This window comes from Natator depressus, chromosome 13, assembly GCF_965152275.1.
Source record: "Natator depressus isolate rNatDep1 chromosome 13, rNatDep2.hap1, whole genome shotgun sequence".
NCBI classification, from domain to species: domain Eukaryota; kingdom Metazoa; phylum Chordata; order Testudines; family Cheloniidae; genus Natator; species Natator depressus.
This window is the reverse complement of record NC_134246.1, coordinates 7,105,800-7,120,256: the sequence shown is the minus strand read 5'-3', so window position 1 is coordinate 7,120,256 and position 14,457 is coordinate 7,105,800. Positions and strand designations below refer to the sequence as shown.

General features: G+C 42.4%; 1 protein-coding gene across 1 annotated transcript in view; it reads left to right on the top strand.

The window, feature by feature from the left end:
- The first annotated feature begins 4,955 nt into the window (after window positions 1-4,955).
- Window positions 4,956-14,457, top strand: part of SLC17A9 (solute carrier family 17 member 9) — a 29,791-nt gene continuing 20,289 nt past the window's right edge. Inside the window, exon 1 of the mRNA XM_074969631.1 lies at window positions 4,956-5,372. Within this exon, the coding sequence (XP_074825732.1) occupies window positions 5,227-5,372 (146 nt within the window). The 5' untranslated portion in view covers window positions 4,956-5,226. The remainder of the gene's footprint in view (window positions 5,373-14,457) is intronic.

The following is a 14,457-nucleotide window of genomic DNA, read 5'->3' as shown; positions in this document are numbered from 1 at the left end:
TAGATTGATTCTACAAACTTTGCATGCTGATCATTGAACAGTTGTAACTTTTTTGATCATTGCAGACCTGGATGGGAACTAATAATGTAGAGATGGGAAGGCTTCTCATTTTAGTACATCTATTGAAATGCTCCCACCCTCCCATTTATTTGTAAGGCCGTCATACCTCTGAGTTCAGCAAGATGTGCAGGAGTGTAAGGGAGGGTTTCTTACTTCTTCCATGGGTGTGTGGCCTATGCCATAAGTTGGCCTTTAGCTAACTTTATATTTTCTCTTCCAGCCCTACTACCTTGGGAACACAGGCCCTGCTTACTTTGAAAGCAAAACTGCTTCTCACGTGTCAGCAAGGTTAAAGCAGGCATTCACTGGAAAACACGTACAATTGTGTGTTTAAAAAGGACAGGATAGAATATGCATAATATGAACAAAATGTGTTGCTAATAAGGCTGTTAGAAGAAACTGAACAAAGCAGTAGCTGATGTTTTCTTGTGTATGGGGTGAACTAGATTCTCAGATCCCATAGTGCCGGGGCCATAGAAGTGCCTAAATGAATAGGAGCTAATGGTGGTTTTTTGGTCCCTCCCCCCCCCCCCCCATCAGTCTTATTTCTGAGGCAATACTTCCCAAGTCCTGCAGAGGTCTGTCCACTTACATGTTTGCACTTTGTTTCTTGTGTAAGTACTTGTCTAGCTCTAACATTTCCCAACCTCCCTGGAACGATTATTGCTTTTGTCACTCTGCTTTACACATGAAGGATTTCCTAAACTCCCTTAGTGTTACTTTCCTATGTTTACTTTATGCTCTCCATTTTGCATTTGACACTTACAGAATATGTCTGGTGTGTATTTTTCCCCCCCTAGAATTTTATTCTCAGCTATATAGCCTCCAAATACCCTTTTAAAAATTATATATTAAATGCTGTGTTCCTAATATCTTATCGCTATAATTCCTGACATCTTTTTTACCAAGTTATGGCTCCCTCTTCTGGAAATGGAAACACGAGTAAGGAGGACTAGGTTTCAAAGTGAAGTAAGTATTGGCAGCTGCATTCTGGATTATTTGCACAGTTGTTAGCTTTTATTTTGTGGCCAAATAAGCTGTGAAATAAGGTCAAAGGTGTGGTGAGGGCTGAACCCAATAGTTGTCACTGCATTCCTTCCCTCCCTTAATTGCCATCTGCTGCTGCCAAGTCAATATTTTTTTTTTGTTTGTTTTTTCTCCATCAGTGCCACACCTGTTGACCTAATGTGTAGCACTGTCAGAATCCTTCCTGAAGCTCAAAAGAGTTCATAACTTGTTTCAGTATTGTCACCTCCGAGAATTAAATTTTAAGTATGACTTTGCTTCAGTAGGTTCATGGGAGACCCGCCTTTCATGTGTTGTGCCTGAACCCTGACTGCAGAATCTTCCCAGATCTCAAAGTCAGACTCAGCTCTACAATATTGTTAGCTATCTTTTTCCTCTGAACTCTGTAGAGATGGACATCTTGTTGGCTTAACTTCTAATTCCTAGATACAAGAGGCCAAAACTTCCAGATGACAAACCTATTGGAGGTTCATTAGTGTAAGCGAGTGACATGGGGAACAGCACAGTTGCATAGGGGCAAACACAGTGAGGAGTTAGTGTTGCTGGGATTTATGGGTATTCTGAAGTGGGACATGAAAGAGGAAGTTGGGCTAATTACTGTCTCTCCCCTGGATAGGAGATGGGAGAGCAGAGGCATGAAACCAGGCATGAGAGAACCTCCCCCTTTCCCACAGCTCTCTGCATCATGTTCTCTGTTCCTTTTTAAAAAAAACTCCTTTGTGCTGAGGTGTTTATATGTATGTTCATTTGCTGAAAATTAATAAGATTGTCAGTCAGTAAGGGAGAGGCTAGAGCTCTCTCATTACTCTCTGTCCCCTTCTTGCCTCCTTGATAACACTGCTTTCCTCTGCAGCAGGCCTATTTTTAACTTGCAAATGTACAAAATTAGGTGAGCAAGGAAAAGCAGAGGCAGTCTGGGTGGAGAGAAGGGGAGCCCCACCTCCCTACTCATTACCCTGCCCTCATCTTCCTTGAACCATTTTTTTCTTTAATGTGCACAGAAATGTAATGTTAAATATGCATGTGTATAATTTAACCATTGTGGAGCTTCTGAGCTCAGTGCAGATCTTGCATTTACCATCCATAGAATCCAATAAGAATACTCTTCAAAGTCTTGATTAGCATGGTGACAGGTTTCAGAGGGGTAGCCGTGTTAGTCTGTATCAGCAAAAAAAGAGAGTCCTTGTGGCACCTTAGAGACTAACATTTATTTGGGCATAAGCTTTTGTGGGCTAGAACCCACTTCATCAGATGCATGTATTTTCCACTCCATGCATCTGATGAAGTGGGTTCTAGCCCACGAAAGCTTATGCCCAAGTATATTTGTTAGTCACTAAAGGTGCCACAAGGACTCCTCGTTTTATTTTGTTTCGATTAGCATGGTGCTTCAACACCTTTGTTGGTGGCTTGACACCTTTGTCAGTGGTAATCTTTCAATAGCAGCTACCCATCTATGATGACCAAGATTCCTATATTATTTCTTACTAGAAACAAAACTGTCTGAGCCTAAATAACTGCATATACTATGAGACTGGAAGTTCTGAAAACCTACTAGAGCTGAGTATGTACGTGGCCTGAAAAATTATGGCACGTGAGGAATTAAAATGGGTGTGTCTGGGTTTGTACACATGCTATATTCAAATCAAAAAGCCTCACTTTTACCTGTTTCTACCAAATGCAAAGAATTGCAGGTTTGTAGATCTATAGTAATTGTGGGGCGGGGGAGTACATACCTTTTAGGCTCCATAAAATATCTGAAATGGGGAAAGAGTCTGAATACTTATCTTCATTATCCGGGTTTCAGAGTAACAGCTGTGTTAGTCTGTATTCGCAAAAAGAAAAGGAGTACTTGTGGCACCTTAGACTAACCAATTTATTTGCGAAAGCTTATGCTCAGATAAATTGGTTAGTCTCTAAGGTGCCACAAGTACTCCTTTTCTTTTTGCTTCATTATCCTTTGATCCTAATATTTGCTTTTTAGAGTTGAGTGAGCATGACTCAAGCAGGAGTTAAAGGGTCTGTAAGGACATAGGCTTAAATATAGTACTTGTAGAAGGGGTAAGAAAGATTTGTTCCAACATGCTTTTTGTTTTACAGACAATTCCCTGCCCCCCAAAAGATTAGTTTGAAGGCCTGATTTTGATACCCTTAAACATGGAGTAATATTTTAATATCTCAAAGCACTGTGCAAGAAGGAGGTGAAATGATTTGCTCAAGGTCACCGAGCATGCCAATGTCAGAATGACAGAGTAGAATCCATGTCTCTGTGCAGTGCCCTATCCACTGGGCTACGCTGCCTCTCCTGAACTAACCAAACTAGCACGCATTTAGCAAACCAGCTTTATCTAAATTGACTTTTCCCACTTTCATGCAGAAAAAAGGGTGTCTATACACAGACTTGCACTAAAATAACTTTTTTTATGTGGTGCAAACTTGCTTAGCTCAAGCCTTACTGAATTTCTCTACTCTGAGATTAGTTCTCCACTCACATTTCTGCAGTGAAAGTTCAACAGCCTCAATTTTGCATGTGATGCAAACAGTTCATTACCCACGAAGCTTTAGGAAATGTTGCTTTGACTTTTAGGATAAAAAATAATTTGATATATACTATTCTGATGAATTTCCAAATTACTTGGCCTAGAGCTGGGTGTACAGTGGATGGTGGTAAACTAAATACATAAAATAAATTGCCATGTACAGTTTACTACTCCTAAGGATTTTCTAGTAGTGTAGTGTAGATGTAGCCCCACCCTCTTGAAAATGTGTGTCAGTTTTGGGGTGAGTGCTTCCTGGAAAGACTGCTGGCAACACATAATCTAAAAGGAAACAGACATCAGGTGCCTACAGAAAGGATTGTCTTCATGGGCACTTATGGGCATTCCCCCCTCAGGCAGGATTTTCACATTTTCCCGTTGCTTCCATTTTGTGAGTTAGAGGGAAACTAGGTTCAGGCCCTGCATCCTGGAAAGCATTCTGCATCGAGGACTGCCAGAAAACTGAAAGTAAGGAAAAACTAACACGTGTCTCTCTGCCCCTGTTTCTATACTGATCACAAATGCACGGTGCATTTGTGATCAATATAAAAACACGCATTACACACAAGCTTGTTAAGTTTTCCATTCTGGCTGGCCCACTTCCACTTACATCTCTGCAGAGGTACAGCCCACATCTATCATATTCCAAATAATAAAAATAGTTTGTGCCTCGAAGTGCGGTTCTCCCTTTCGCCCCTTCTCCCCACCTCCTGGGAAAGGTTTAAAGCACCTCCACCCTTAGATGCTAAGAGAAAAGGGTCTAGGAATCTATCCTGCCTCTCCCTCCAGCCGCCAACGCCCCTGAGCAATGTAGCTGCAACGTGGTCTGGTATTAACAATGTGCCTTGGTTATCGTTGGTACAAATACAGAGACCCGGTCCATGGGAGGAATCAAACTGTCGGACTCCAGTATTAATAGCGAGAATACTTGCACTGATTCAAGTGAGATGCAAAAGTAATTCTTCTGTTGTTATACTGTACCACGTCATCTCTGGCTGGAAGAGTTGAAGGGGGTGACTGGTTGCAGCTCTGCTTATTATCATCATTCCGAAGTGGATCCATTCAAACTCTGCCGTGGTTCTGTTACCCTGGGGCTAGATCTTTTCACGGGGCGTCCCGGTCCAGTGCACAACGTTGGAAGCTCAATCCAGCTTGTACATTTCCCCCGGGCTGATCGCAGTCTGTAGTAGCCGCTGCCAGACTGACTTCCTGGAAAGGCTCCAACAGGAAGAGAAGTTGAAAACTGACACGTGGACTTTGTATTGCAAAGAGACAAACTCCCCTCTGAATCCCAAACCAGATCAGCTCGGCTTTCGCAAAGTCACAGGCAGGGCTGCGGTGACAGGCAGGCATTCCACTCACTGCCTGTGAATGGGCTGGGCTCTGCAATTTGCATCTTTCCTTTATTTAAGCACCTTCTTGTACAGTAGCGGCCAGCAAGGGACCTTGGGGAGTAGGAAACGTAACCCTGTCCTGGGGATTTTTGCTGTCATTGCTGCCTGCCCTTTTTGCTGTCATTCCAGCATCCTTGCAATAAGTGCAACAACCGCACGGTCTATCAGTGTCTTTTTACTTTGTGAGTCACCCTTTTCTAAAAAAACACTGAATGGCCTCAAGCATCGGCAGGAATGGTGTTCAGATATACAGTTCTGACCTGCTCTCGCTACATCATCATTACCAGCAGCAGCCTGTAAAGAATATATATAAGGAAGGCACGAAAAAAGATGGGTCAGTGGATTCCTATTGGTCCAGGTAAGACTATAGAGTCTCAGCCGTTATAAATATTTTTATTCTTTTCCTTGTGCAGAAACCCCAGCTATGTAGTTTTAATATACAGAGTTTTCATTCCAGTTTAATGGCTCTTTAATCTGTAGATAAAACACGTGAGGGTGTCTGAATGACAGTGTCATTTTGTAAGGATGGTCCAATGGTTGGGGATCCATCCTGAGCTGGGACACAGGGAGGGCTGAGTTCAATGCATTGCTTTGCCACAGACTTCCTGTGGACCCTCTGGCAAATTACTTAATCTCTGGGTCTCAGTTTCCCAGCTGTAAAATAGCTATAACAGCACTTCCTGACCTCACAGGGGTGTTGTGAGGATAATTACATTAAGACTATGAAGTGATACAATGGTAATGAGGACCAAAGAAGAACCCACATATAGATAGATACCGTACAAAATGTCTTCCTTGTAAAACTGTGCTATTCCAATCAGGACTGTTTTAATAAGAACAATAGCACAAAAATGCACCCCTGAGAAAGAAAAGGTAACCACTACATAGAATACAAAACACTTTTTTAAATGCAAGACGATTGAGCTTGTATCTGCCCTGTAGCTGGTTATTCAAACATGCCATTTGAAACATTAACAGCTTTTGATCAAAAGGTCTCAGCAGTTATGTTTGCACTGTAGATAATAACTAATTAGGATTAAAGGTAGCTCGACTACTCAGTAATAGTTTTTCCAAGTTAAATGATTGACTTAAAAAACAAACAAACAATTTTTCCAGCCAAAAATGTGCATCCACGCTGCCTTTATGCTGATTATCGGTGTGATGCGTATAGTAATAGTTGAGGTTACCAATTACAATGTACATTGTGAAAAATCATATTCTAAAATGGTTTAGCTGCCCAGTCTTAGCTATTAGAGGGTGCAGCAGTGTACATGATTTTATTTTAATCTGAGTTGATCCGGGAAGGATTTCCTAGCTCATTTTGTATTCTCCACTGTGTGTGTAATAGTGAAAACAGGCTCAAACCTTGTGTCTGAAGTTAGTTGTATAAGTCTATGGCACATGCTAAGTGATTGGGTGACACGTGTGTAAAATTGCTACACTCTTCCCATCTTCATTACACATGAGTACAGTGCTTAGTACGATGGGGCCCCAATGCCTGACTGATGCCTCTTGACGCTACCACAATACAAATAATAATTTTAAAAAAATGGATTTTTCTGAGGATAGCCGAGTCTCCAGGTTCTTAAGCCAAAACGTACTGCCTATGACAGTGGTGGCAGGTGTAAATTCTGCGTCGTCTTGTGTTCTGTAGGAACCAAAGAGTTACCAATTTTTAATCTCCTCTCTAAAACAGACTCTTCTCTGTGGCCTTGGGCAAATCACTTAACCTTAAGGCCTCAGTTTGCAGCCACTCTAATAATGCATAAGGGTGCTGTTGGGAATTAATTGGTTAATGTTGCTGAAATGCTTGGGAGATGGGGATAGATGAGGATGTGACTAATTGGCAGAAGCCTTGCAAAACTAAAAGTTCATCTTGGCGAGAATTCTTATTCTTATTTTAAAATGATGTGTGCTTAATAGCAAATAACCATGACATATGTGGCTGGTGAGACTGATCTTGATCCTCTAGTCTGCAGAGTGTGGCTGTAACCCAGAACCTCCCATCACCACCACCACCACACACGCGCTATAGAAAGTCTTCTGATCAAATACCCATTGAAGCCAATAAATCCAGTGGATTTTGTGGCCTTTGGATAAGACCCCCAGGAGAGGTGGTAAGAAAATAGAATCAATCTTTGAAAACTTATTTGATTTTTTTTCTTGATTTGCTTTGAAAACTATGCTGTTGAAAAGTTAGCAGTCATTTTTAACAAATGTTCTTAGTGATCGTTTATTTTGTGGCCTGACCCAGACGCTCCAAGCAGAATTGGAGCTGCACAGTACTGCACTCCGTATAAGCAGAGAGTAAAGGCTAGACATGCAGCCCCAAAGAGTTTACAGTCTAATCTGAGAGGTTGCAATCTGTAGAGCTGGTTGTAATTTTTTTTTAAACCAAAAATACAGTTTTTGTATTGGTCAACATTCTTCACTTGTTTGCGGGGAGGGAGAGAGGATAGATGGGCCAATACAAAAATTCTAAATGAAAATTTCATTTTGCAAAAACTTTGTTTCAAATTTATGTCCCCACACCTGTGCTTCTCTGATCGGTTTACTTTTTCCCATTAGAAAAAGGGTGGGGGAGGGGGAGTTTAAAAAAAAAAGAGAGAGTGCATGAGAATTTGCCCCACTGCTTCAAAGGGAAATATCGGCAGATTTTGAAAATTTTCATTCCAAATTTCTTCCAAAATATTGTTGATGAACCCCTAATTTTTGATGAAAATTTAGTTGCTGCCAATCCTGTGTCCAGCTGGCTCTATCAACAAGTGGTTATAACAAACCCTATGAAGGAACAGGGCGGAGGATAATGGAAATGGCAATAAGATTATCATTTGTACTGCTGGTGCACATAGAGGCTCCAGCTACAATCCGAGCCCTATTGTGTTATGCACAGCACATGCAAACAGAGAGAAAGTCCCTGCCCCAGTGAACAAGACAGTCAAAGCATGGGAAGGGAAATACAGGAACAGAAAAGGGTAGTGATTTGCCTAAGGTCACACAGCAGGTGCGTGGCAGGTGCATGCAGTTTTATAAGCTAACTATCTGAGCAGATGGATGCTTTCTAATCAATTATATGTTTAAAATAATAGACATAAATAAATATCAATATTTCCAGATGAACTTTACTCTTCATTCAAGCTAATGAGCTACTGTCACAGAAACAAGGATTCATCAATATGGAGAAATGACATAGAATCCATTTTCGTACTGAAACAAAAGACCCGCCAGGCAGCCTTCCAGAGCCTCTGTGCCCCCTTGGTGCAGTGAGACAGATAACCACTTATCGTTGCACGTTTGTTTTTCTGTCTTTGTTCTCCCTGGTTCATTCTGCTTCCTCTATCGTTCTCCATTTCTTCACCTCACTTTTCACTTTCCCTTCTATTGTTTTTCTCATACATCTTATCCTATCCTCTCCAGCTGCCATTCCTAAACTTTCGGGGAACTCTCCAGTGGTTCCGTTATCCCATACTATCCCTTCTCTTCCAAGGAACAACACTCAAAACATTCTGATTAGGCTGCTTGAATAGCTGTACAGGAAAAGGATGTTACTTTGAGATCTATGGTTGAAAAGTGCTCTCCAAGTGCTAGGTTTTATTAGTTAATTTATTATTATTCTTACTCAAACTGCTTTACAAGCAAGGGCCCCCAGGAGGTATGTAAATATCATCATCCCCAGTTTACAGATGGGGAAACTAAGGCACAGAGAAGTGAAATGCCTTGTCATGTCATGGGCAGATCCAGGCTCAGAAGGTGGAGGCTAGGGGGCAGATTCTGGGCTGTGCCTCTCAGGTGGTGCAGCATAAAAGACTCAGCAGGGATGCGGGCCTTGTGCCTGATTTGTGTCCATTTATTCTTTTATGTAGAGACTGTCTCTATGTAAAAGAATAAATGGACACAAATCAGACATCAGGAATGGTAACATACAAAAGCCAGTAGGAGAACACTTCAATCTCCCTGGACATTCTATAACAGATTTAAAAGTAGCCATCCTTCAACAAAAAAACTTAAAAAACAGACTTCAAAGAGAAACTAGAGAGCTACAATTCATCTGCAAATTTAACACCATTAATTTGGGCTTGAATAGGGACTGGGGTGGCTGGCTCACAACAAAAGTAATTTTCCCTCTCTTGGTATTGACACCTCCTCAATTATTGGGAGTGGACCACATCCACCCGGATTGAATTGGCCCTGTCAACACTGGTTCTCCACTTGTAAGGTAACTCCCTTCTCTTCATGTGTCAGTATAATAATGCCCGCATCTGTAATTTTCAGAAGTGGGTTTTTTACCCACGAAAACTTATGCCCAGATAAATCTGTTAGTCTTTAAATTGCCACTGAACTCCTCGTTTCTGTTTCAGTGACCAGCATGTCTGTGTGTGATTACAGTTGCACCTTTCCATCTCCTCCATGCCTATTTAATAGTTTTTTTCTGCTCATACTACTGGCTAGAATCAAATTCTGTCTTTATTCTGCCAAAAGCAAGAAATGAAAAGAGGGAATGAACAGAAAATTACTCTTGCTAAACAGTGCTTGTTGCCATCTGTGGCTCTGCTAAGGAAATCCATGCTCAGGAGAGATGCATGAGGTAAACAAACTTGTCTTCCCAGTGGGGAAAAAACCCTTCCCTCTAGGTCATTCTAGTTGGTCATTAGCTGATTGGTTTGAAAAATCAAAGCTACCTTTGATGACTACAGATCATAAGGTGTCAGCTGGTGTATGACACATTGCAATCACTTTAGGGGGGAAAAGGATTCTCTCTCGACAGTTATTAATTATGTTTGTTATGGCAGTGCCTACAGGCCAACCAAGAATGGGGTCCCATTGTGCTAGGCACTGCACAAACAGAGCAGTAGACTGAATAGCCTACAGTCTAATTAGGCAAGGCAAACACAGGGCAGGGAAGGGTATAACACAGAGAAGCACTAGGATTTTCAATGGTGAGAGCAATCATTTTTTGAGAAAAAACAAATGCAGGGAAGACAACCATCAAGCTGAGTTAAAAATAACTACTCAACACCCTTGGCAGTATCTCTGATTTCACTTGCTTCCATACAGTATTATTTGTGTGACTGTGCTGTGTTTACTTCACATCAAAAGTTGCCACAAACATGCTGTAAATTAAAGCAATGGACAGGTAAACTGCAAAAAGTCACAGGAATAGGACAATAAAGCAGGGAGGATTATCAAACACGACTGGAAACAGGATTATGGCTCTGACGCTTTCAGCAGCCCGTGAAGAAAAAATAAAGTGACCTCTGATACAGAAGAGGGTTAGGTTTTTGAAGTACTTCCTTAATTACTGTTGACTGCAGTCAGAACACCTGATGTTCTGAGACATCAGAGCAGGAATGGGAATTCTCTGGTAAGTCTCTGTGCAGTGAAAACCTGCAGCAGCCAGGTCTAATTCTGGGCTAACAACACTCTTGCTCTTTAGTCCTTGTGAAGACATGCATGAGGTGTGTGACAACACTGTGCACACAAGCAGCCACCTGCATCCCAAGAACTCTCAGCACTTTATGAGGGAGGGACCATTCTTGTCCCTTTTTTAAAGAGAAGGAAACTGAGCTACAGAGACACTGGGGCGGATTCGTCAGAAACAGGGAGAAGGCAGCTTGCACCTCTCCTATTCCAGGGCTGCCACAAGGTAGTTCTGAGCACTGCCCTAACTTGCAGTCTGTCTGCAGGGGTCCCTATGGACCATTGCCCCAGTGTAGAATCACCAGAGGGCAGGTTCACCGTGGCTACCCGCCGCTGTCTGGAGCCACACAAAGCAGCATTAACAGGGACCAGGATCTGAACCTATAACTTCTTCCTACCATAGGAAACTCCCTTTAGAAAAGCAACAAACGTCTGGGGCTACTGGCCATGTAGTTGGATGAGACTGTTCTTAGCCTTGCTGTCTGAACTCCTCTCTTATCCATCCTTAAAATACATGCATATATGACCATCCTCATTCCAGCCTGAAAGGCAGCATTAAACTAAAATCTAATGATAGCTTGAGCTCCAGCGAATCCATTTGAAAAGTCAGCCGAAATGGCTGTAAACAGACAGAATCACAAATTGAGGGAAAGGGGTAAGACTGAGTCAAGAGAAATGAAGTTGCGCAAATATTTGCTCTGTGGCAGCTACTGGAGAAATTCCTCCAGTGTGAAAACACATTGAAAATAAAGGAACACTATGCTGCTTGCTGGCTTTCCCTAGGCTAGAGTGAGGCTTAGGTTATTTATTTAGTTTGCTTTGGGGGGCTCTGCAGCATCCTAGGAAATTAGTCAAAACCGATCTCAACTGATACAAAATTTTAGAGAGCGATATTTGCTTTCACCTGAGCTATTCAGTTTGTATGAGTAGAGTCCCAGGGGATTGTTACCCAGGGACACTTCAAAGCAGAGCTGCAGTGAACAGCCAGAGAGCTGCGTCTGCTTTGATGGAGACATGGGGCTCAGCGCTGCCGTACAAGAAGAAACAAGCATCAGATACAGCTGTCTGAGGGTTGTCAGAATAAACAAACCAAACCCAAGCCTCCATGGATTACTGTGCCTCAAACACAGGAGGTGATTATAGGTGTGTCCCAGAGTTGGTTAGTGCTTGATAAAACAAAGGTTACTTTCTAGGTAATGAACTTTCCCCATCCCACACACATGTGTCCTGGGTGCTGTGGGATAGAGATGGAACCAGAGGTTTCTATTTCATCTTTATGATTTCCTGTGGAGCGTGGGGAATTGTGAAGCTTTTGTGCAGGTAAGAGAAGTGGAAGCATTACTTTGACAGCTGATACGAATTCAGTTCCCTGCAGGGGCAGACATCCCTCCACTTGTTTTGCTGAGGGACAGCTGCTAGGCTCGGTTCTCAAACTTTTGTATGAGTGACCCCTTTCACATAGCAAGCCTCTGAGTGCTACCCTCTTTATAAATTAAAAACACACTATTTTTATATTATACACTGTTATAAATGCTGGAGGCGAAGCGGGGTTTGGGGGTGGAGGCTGACCACTTGCATCCCCCATGTAATAACCTTGCGACCCCCTGAGAGGTCACAACCCCCAATTTGAGAACCCCTGATTATGGAGATTGACAGCTGAGGATCTGGTCTATTGTCTCTCCAGCACTCCCAGCCCATAGTCAGCAGGACTAGCTCTTACTCTCAAGTCTCCAGGGTAGTGGAGAGCACCTAACAGGCTCCTGAAGAGAGACTGGAACTGAAAACTCAACAACGCATTAGGACTAGACATCAGGAAATTGAGTTTGTTCCCAGCTTGGCCACTGCCATGTGGAATTTTGAGCAAGTCACTTAGACCTCTGTTTTTGTGACTCAGTTTCCATAGCGGTAACAGACAGATTATGTTTTCCCCCTTGATGAGGGAGGTTATTAGGTTGAAATTTATTAACACCTCATAGACTGTAAGGCCAGAAGGGACTATCGTGGTCATCTAGTCTGACCTCCTGCTCATTGCAGGCCACAGAACCTTACCCAGTGAAGCATGTTGAGCTCAGATTGAGAGTGTTACAGACATGCAAAATATTTTTATTTATTAATATTTAGTACTTGAGATAGGGTCATATATTTCCTACCCTCCCCACCCCTCCCAATGTCTGTAAAGACTTGCCTAATAACCTTGTATGTTGTTGTTTTGAGCTAGGCAGAACAGCGACTCATCGGCAGTTACAATGATAACTATAATTAAGGAAAAATGCTTCCGCAACTGAGGCTCTTTCCTCTGATGTAAGCACATCCGTATCCTTCCACAGGATTACTTCTTTCAAGGGTTTGGTGTGGATGTGGGCACCTAGTGCTTATATGGGACATTTAGTGTTGTTTTAATGGATTTTCTGGCTGGAAATGCCACCTAAGAAGCTTGTACTGTTCTGGAGTCTTCATATTTCTCCACTTGGTTTATGCTTATAGCTATAGCTAGACTTTTAAAAAAAATCAAAACAATAGAACTAAATAGAACAGAACAGACTAGTAATCAAAGAGAATATTCAGGCCACATGAAATAATCTGCCACCCTTTTAAAAAAAAAAAAAAGGATTAAAAACTAAAGCTCATTGGAAAATTTCCACAGAAATTTTGTCAAAACCCAGGTGGGGAGAAAATCATTTTTCTGTTTTCCAATCACCCTCGTGGTGGTGGTTTCTGTGTATTATTTATTATTTTTATTACAGTAGAGCCTAAAGGCTTCAAGCAAGATTAGGGTAGCATTATGCAAAGCACCATGCAGCCACACAGTAAGAGATAGACCCTGGCCCAGAATGTTTACCATATAAAGACAAGAAAGACAAAGGAAGGCTGATTATCTCCATAGGAAACAGAGATTAAGGGGCTTGCCAAAGGGGGCATAAAGAGTCTGTGACAGAGCTGGGAATTGAAGCAATGGTCTTGAATCCCAGTCTAGTGCTTTAACTACACCACTGTCTTTCCTCTCTTCTTCTACCCATGCTTAATAATGCTCTAAGCCTTGATCCTGCATGGTGTGGGTACAGCATGTTACATGTATACGCACAAGGTAAGAAATTCTGAGCTGGGACAAGGAAGGCAGGAGAACCAGACTCAGTGTTAATGAGAGCACCACCTGTACGGTTACTTCTGTAGGAATCACACTGAATGGGCGTGTGAGTTTAGCAACTCCTCTGCCTGTTGAGGATCAAACAAACTCCTAGACCCAGCCACTCCCTGTCAACATCCTGGGCCTGACTCTCCCACTGCCTCTTGAAATCATTGACACCAGTGAAAAGTGGGTGTAAAAATGTTCCTATAGTGATTTGATACAAGGCGTAAGCCCCTTATTTCTGCCGAGGGCCTGATGTAAAGCCCACTGGAGCCAAGGGAGCATATCCATTGACAGCTTTGAGTTTGGGTCAGGCCACTAGCACCTAGCCTTACTTGACTCGTGTGCTTTCTGTTCACACTTGCATTAGGGCACAAGGACTTTGGCCCAGACGCTCAGTACGCTCTCGAATGAACTCACACAGAAAAATGATAAAATACAAAAATCCCCTATCACCCGTGGTCAAACACTTTTCCCAAAGCAAGTCTCTGACCTCTCAGTCCTCATCCTCAAAAGAAACCTGCACACCTTCAAAACACAGGCCTGGGAACTGAAATGCATAACTCTGCAGGATACTAAAAACCATGGACTGGTTTTATGGCTCGTTATAACAATTTGTAACATTTCTGCCTGCTAACCCTTAATAGCCCACTTCATTTAAGTGGTCTCTTACAGCATGTGTGAGCCCTTGATACTTAACAATCTGTCCCAACTTGTATTTAGCTCAGACACTCTGGTAAGCTTCCCCAGACCTGAAGAAGAGCTCTGTGAAGCTCCAAAGCTGGTCCCTTCCACCAACAGAAGTTGGTCCAGTAAAATATATTACCTCCCCCGCTTGTCTTGCTCACATCCTGGGACCAACATGGCTAAAACAACACTGGAAACAGATCCTCCAAGG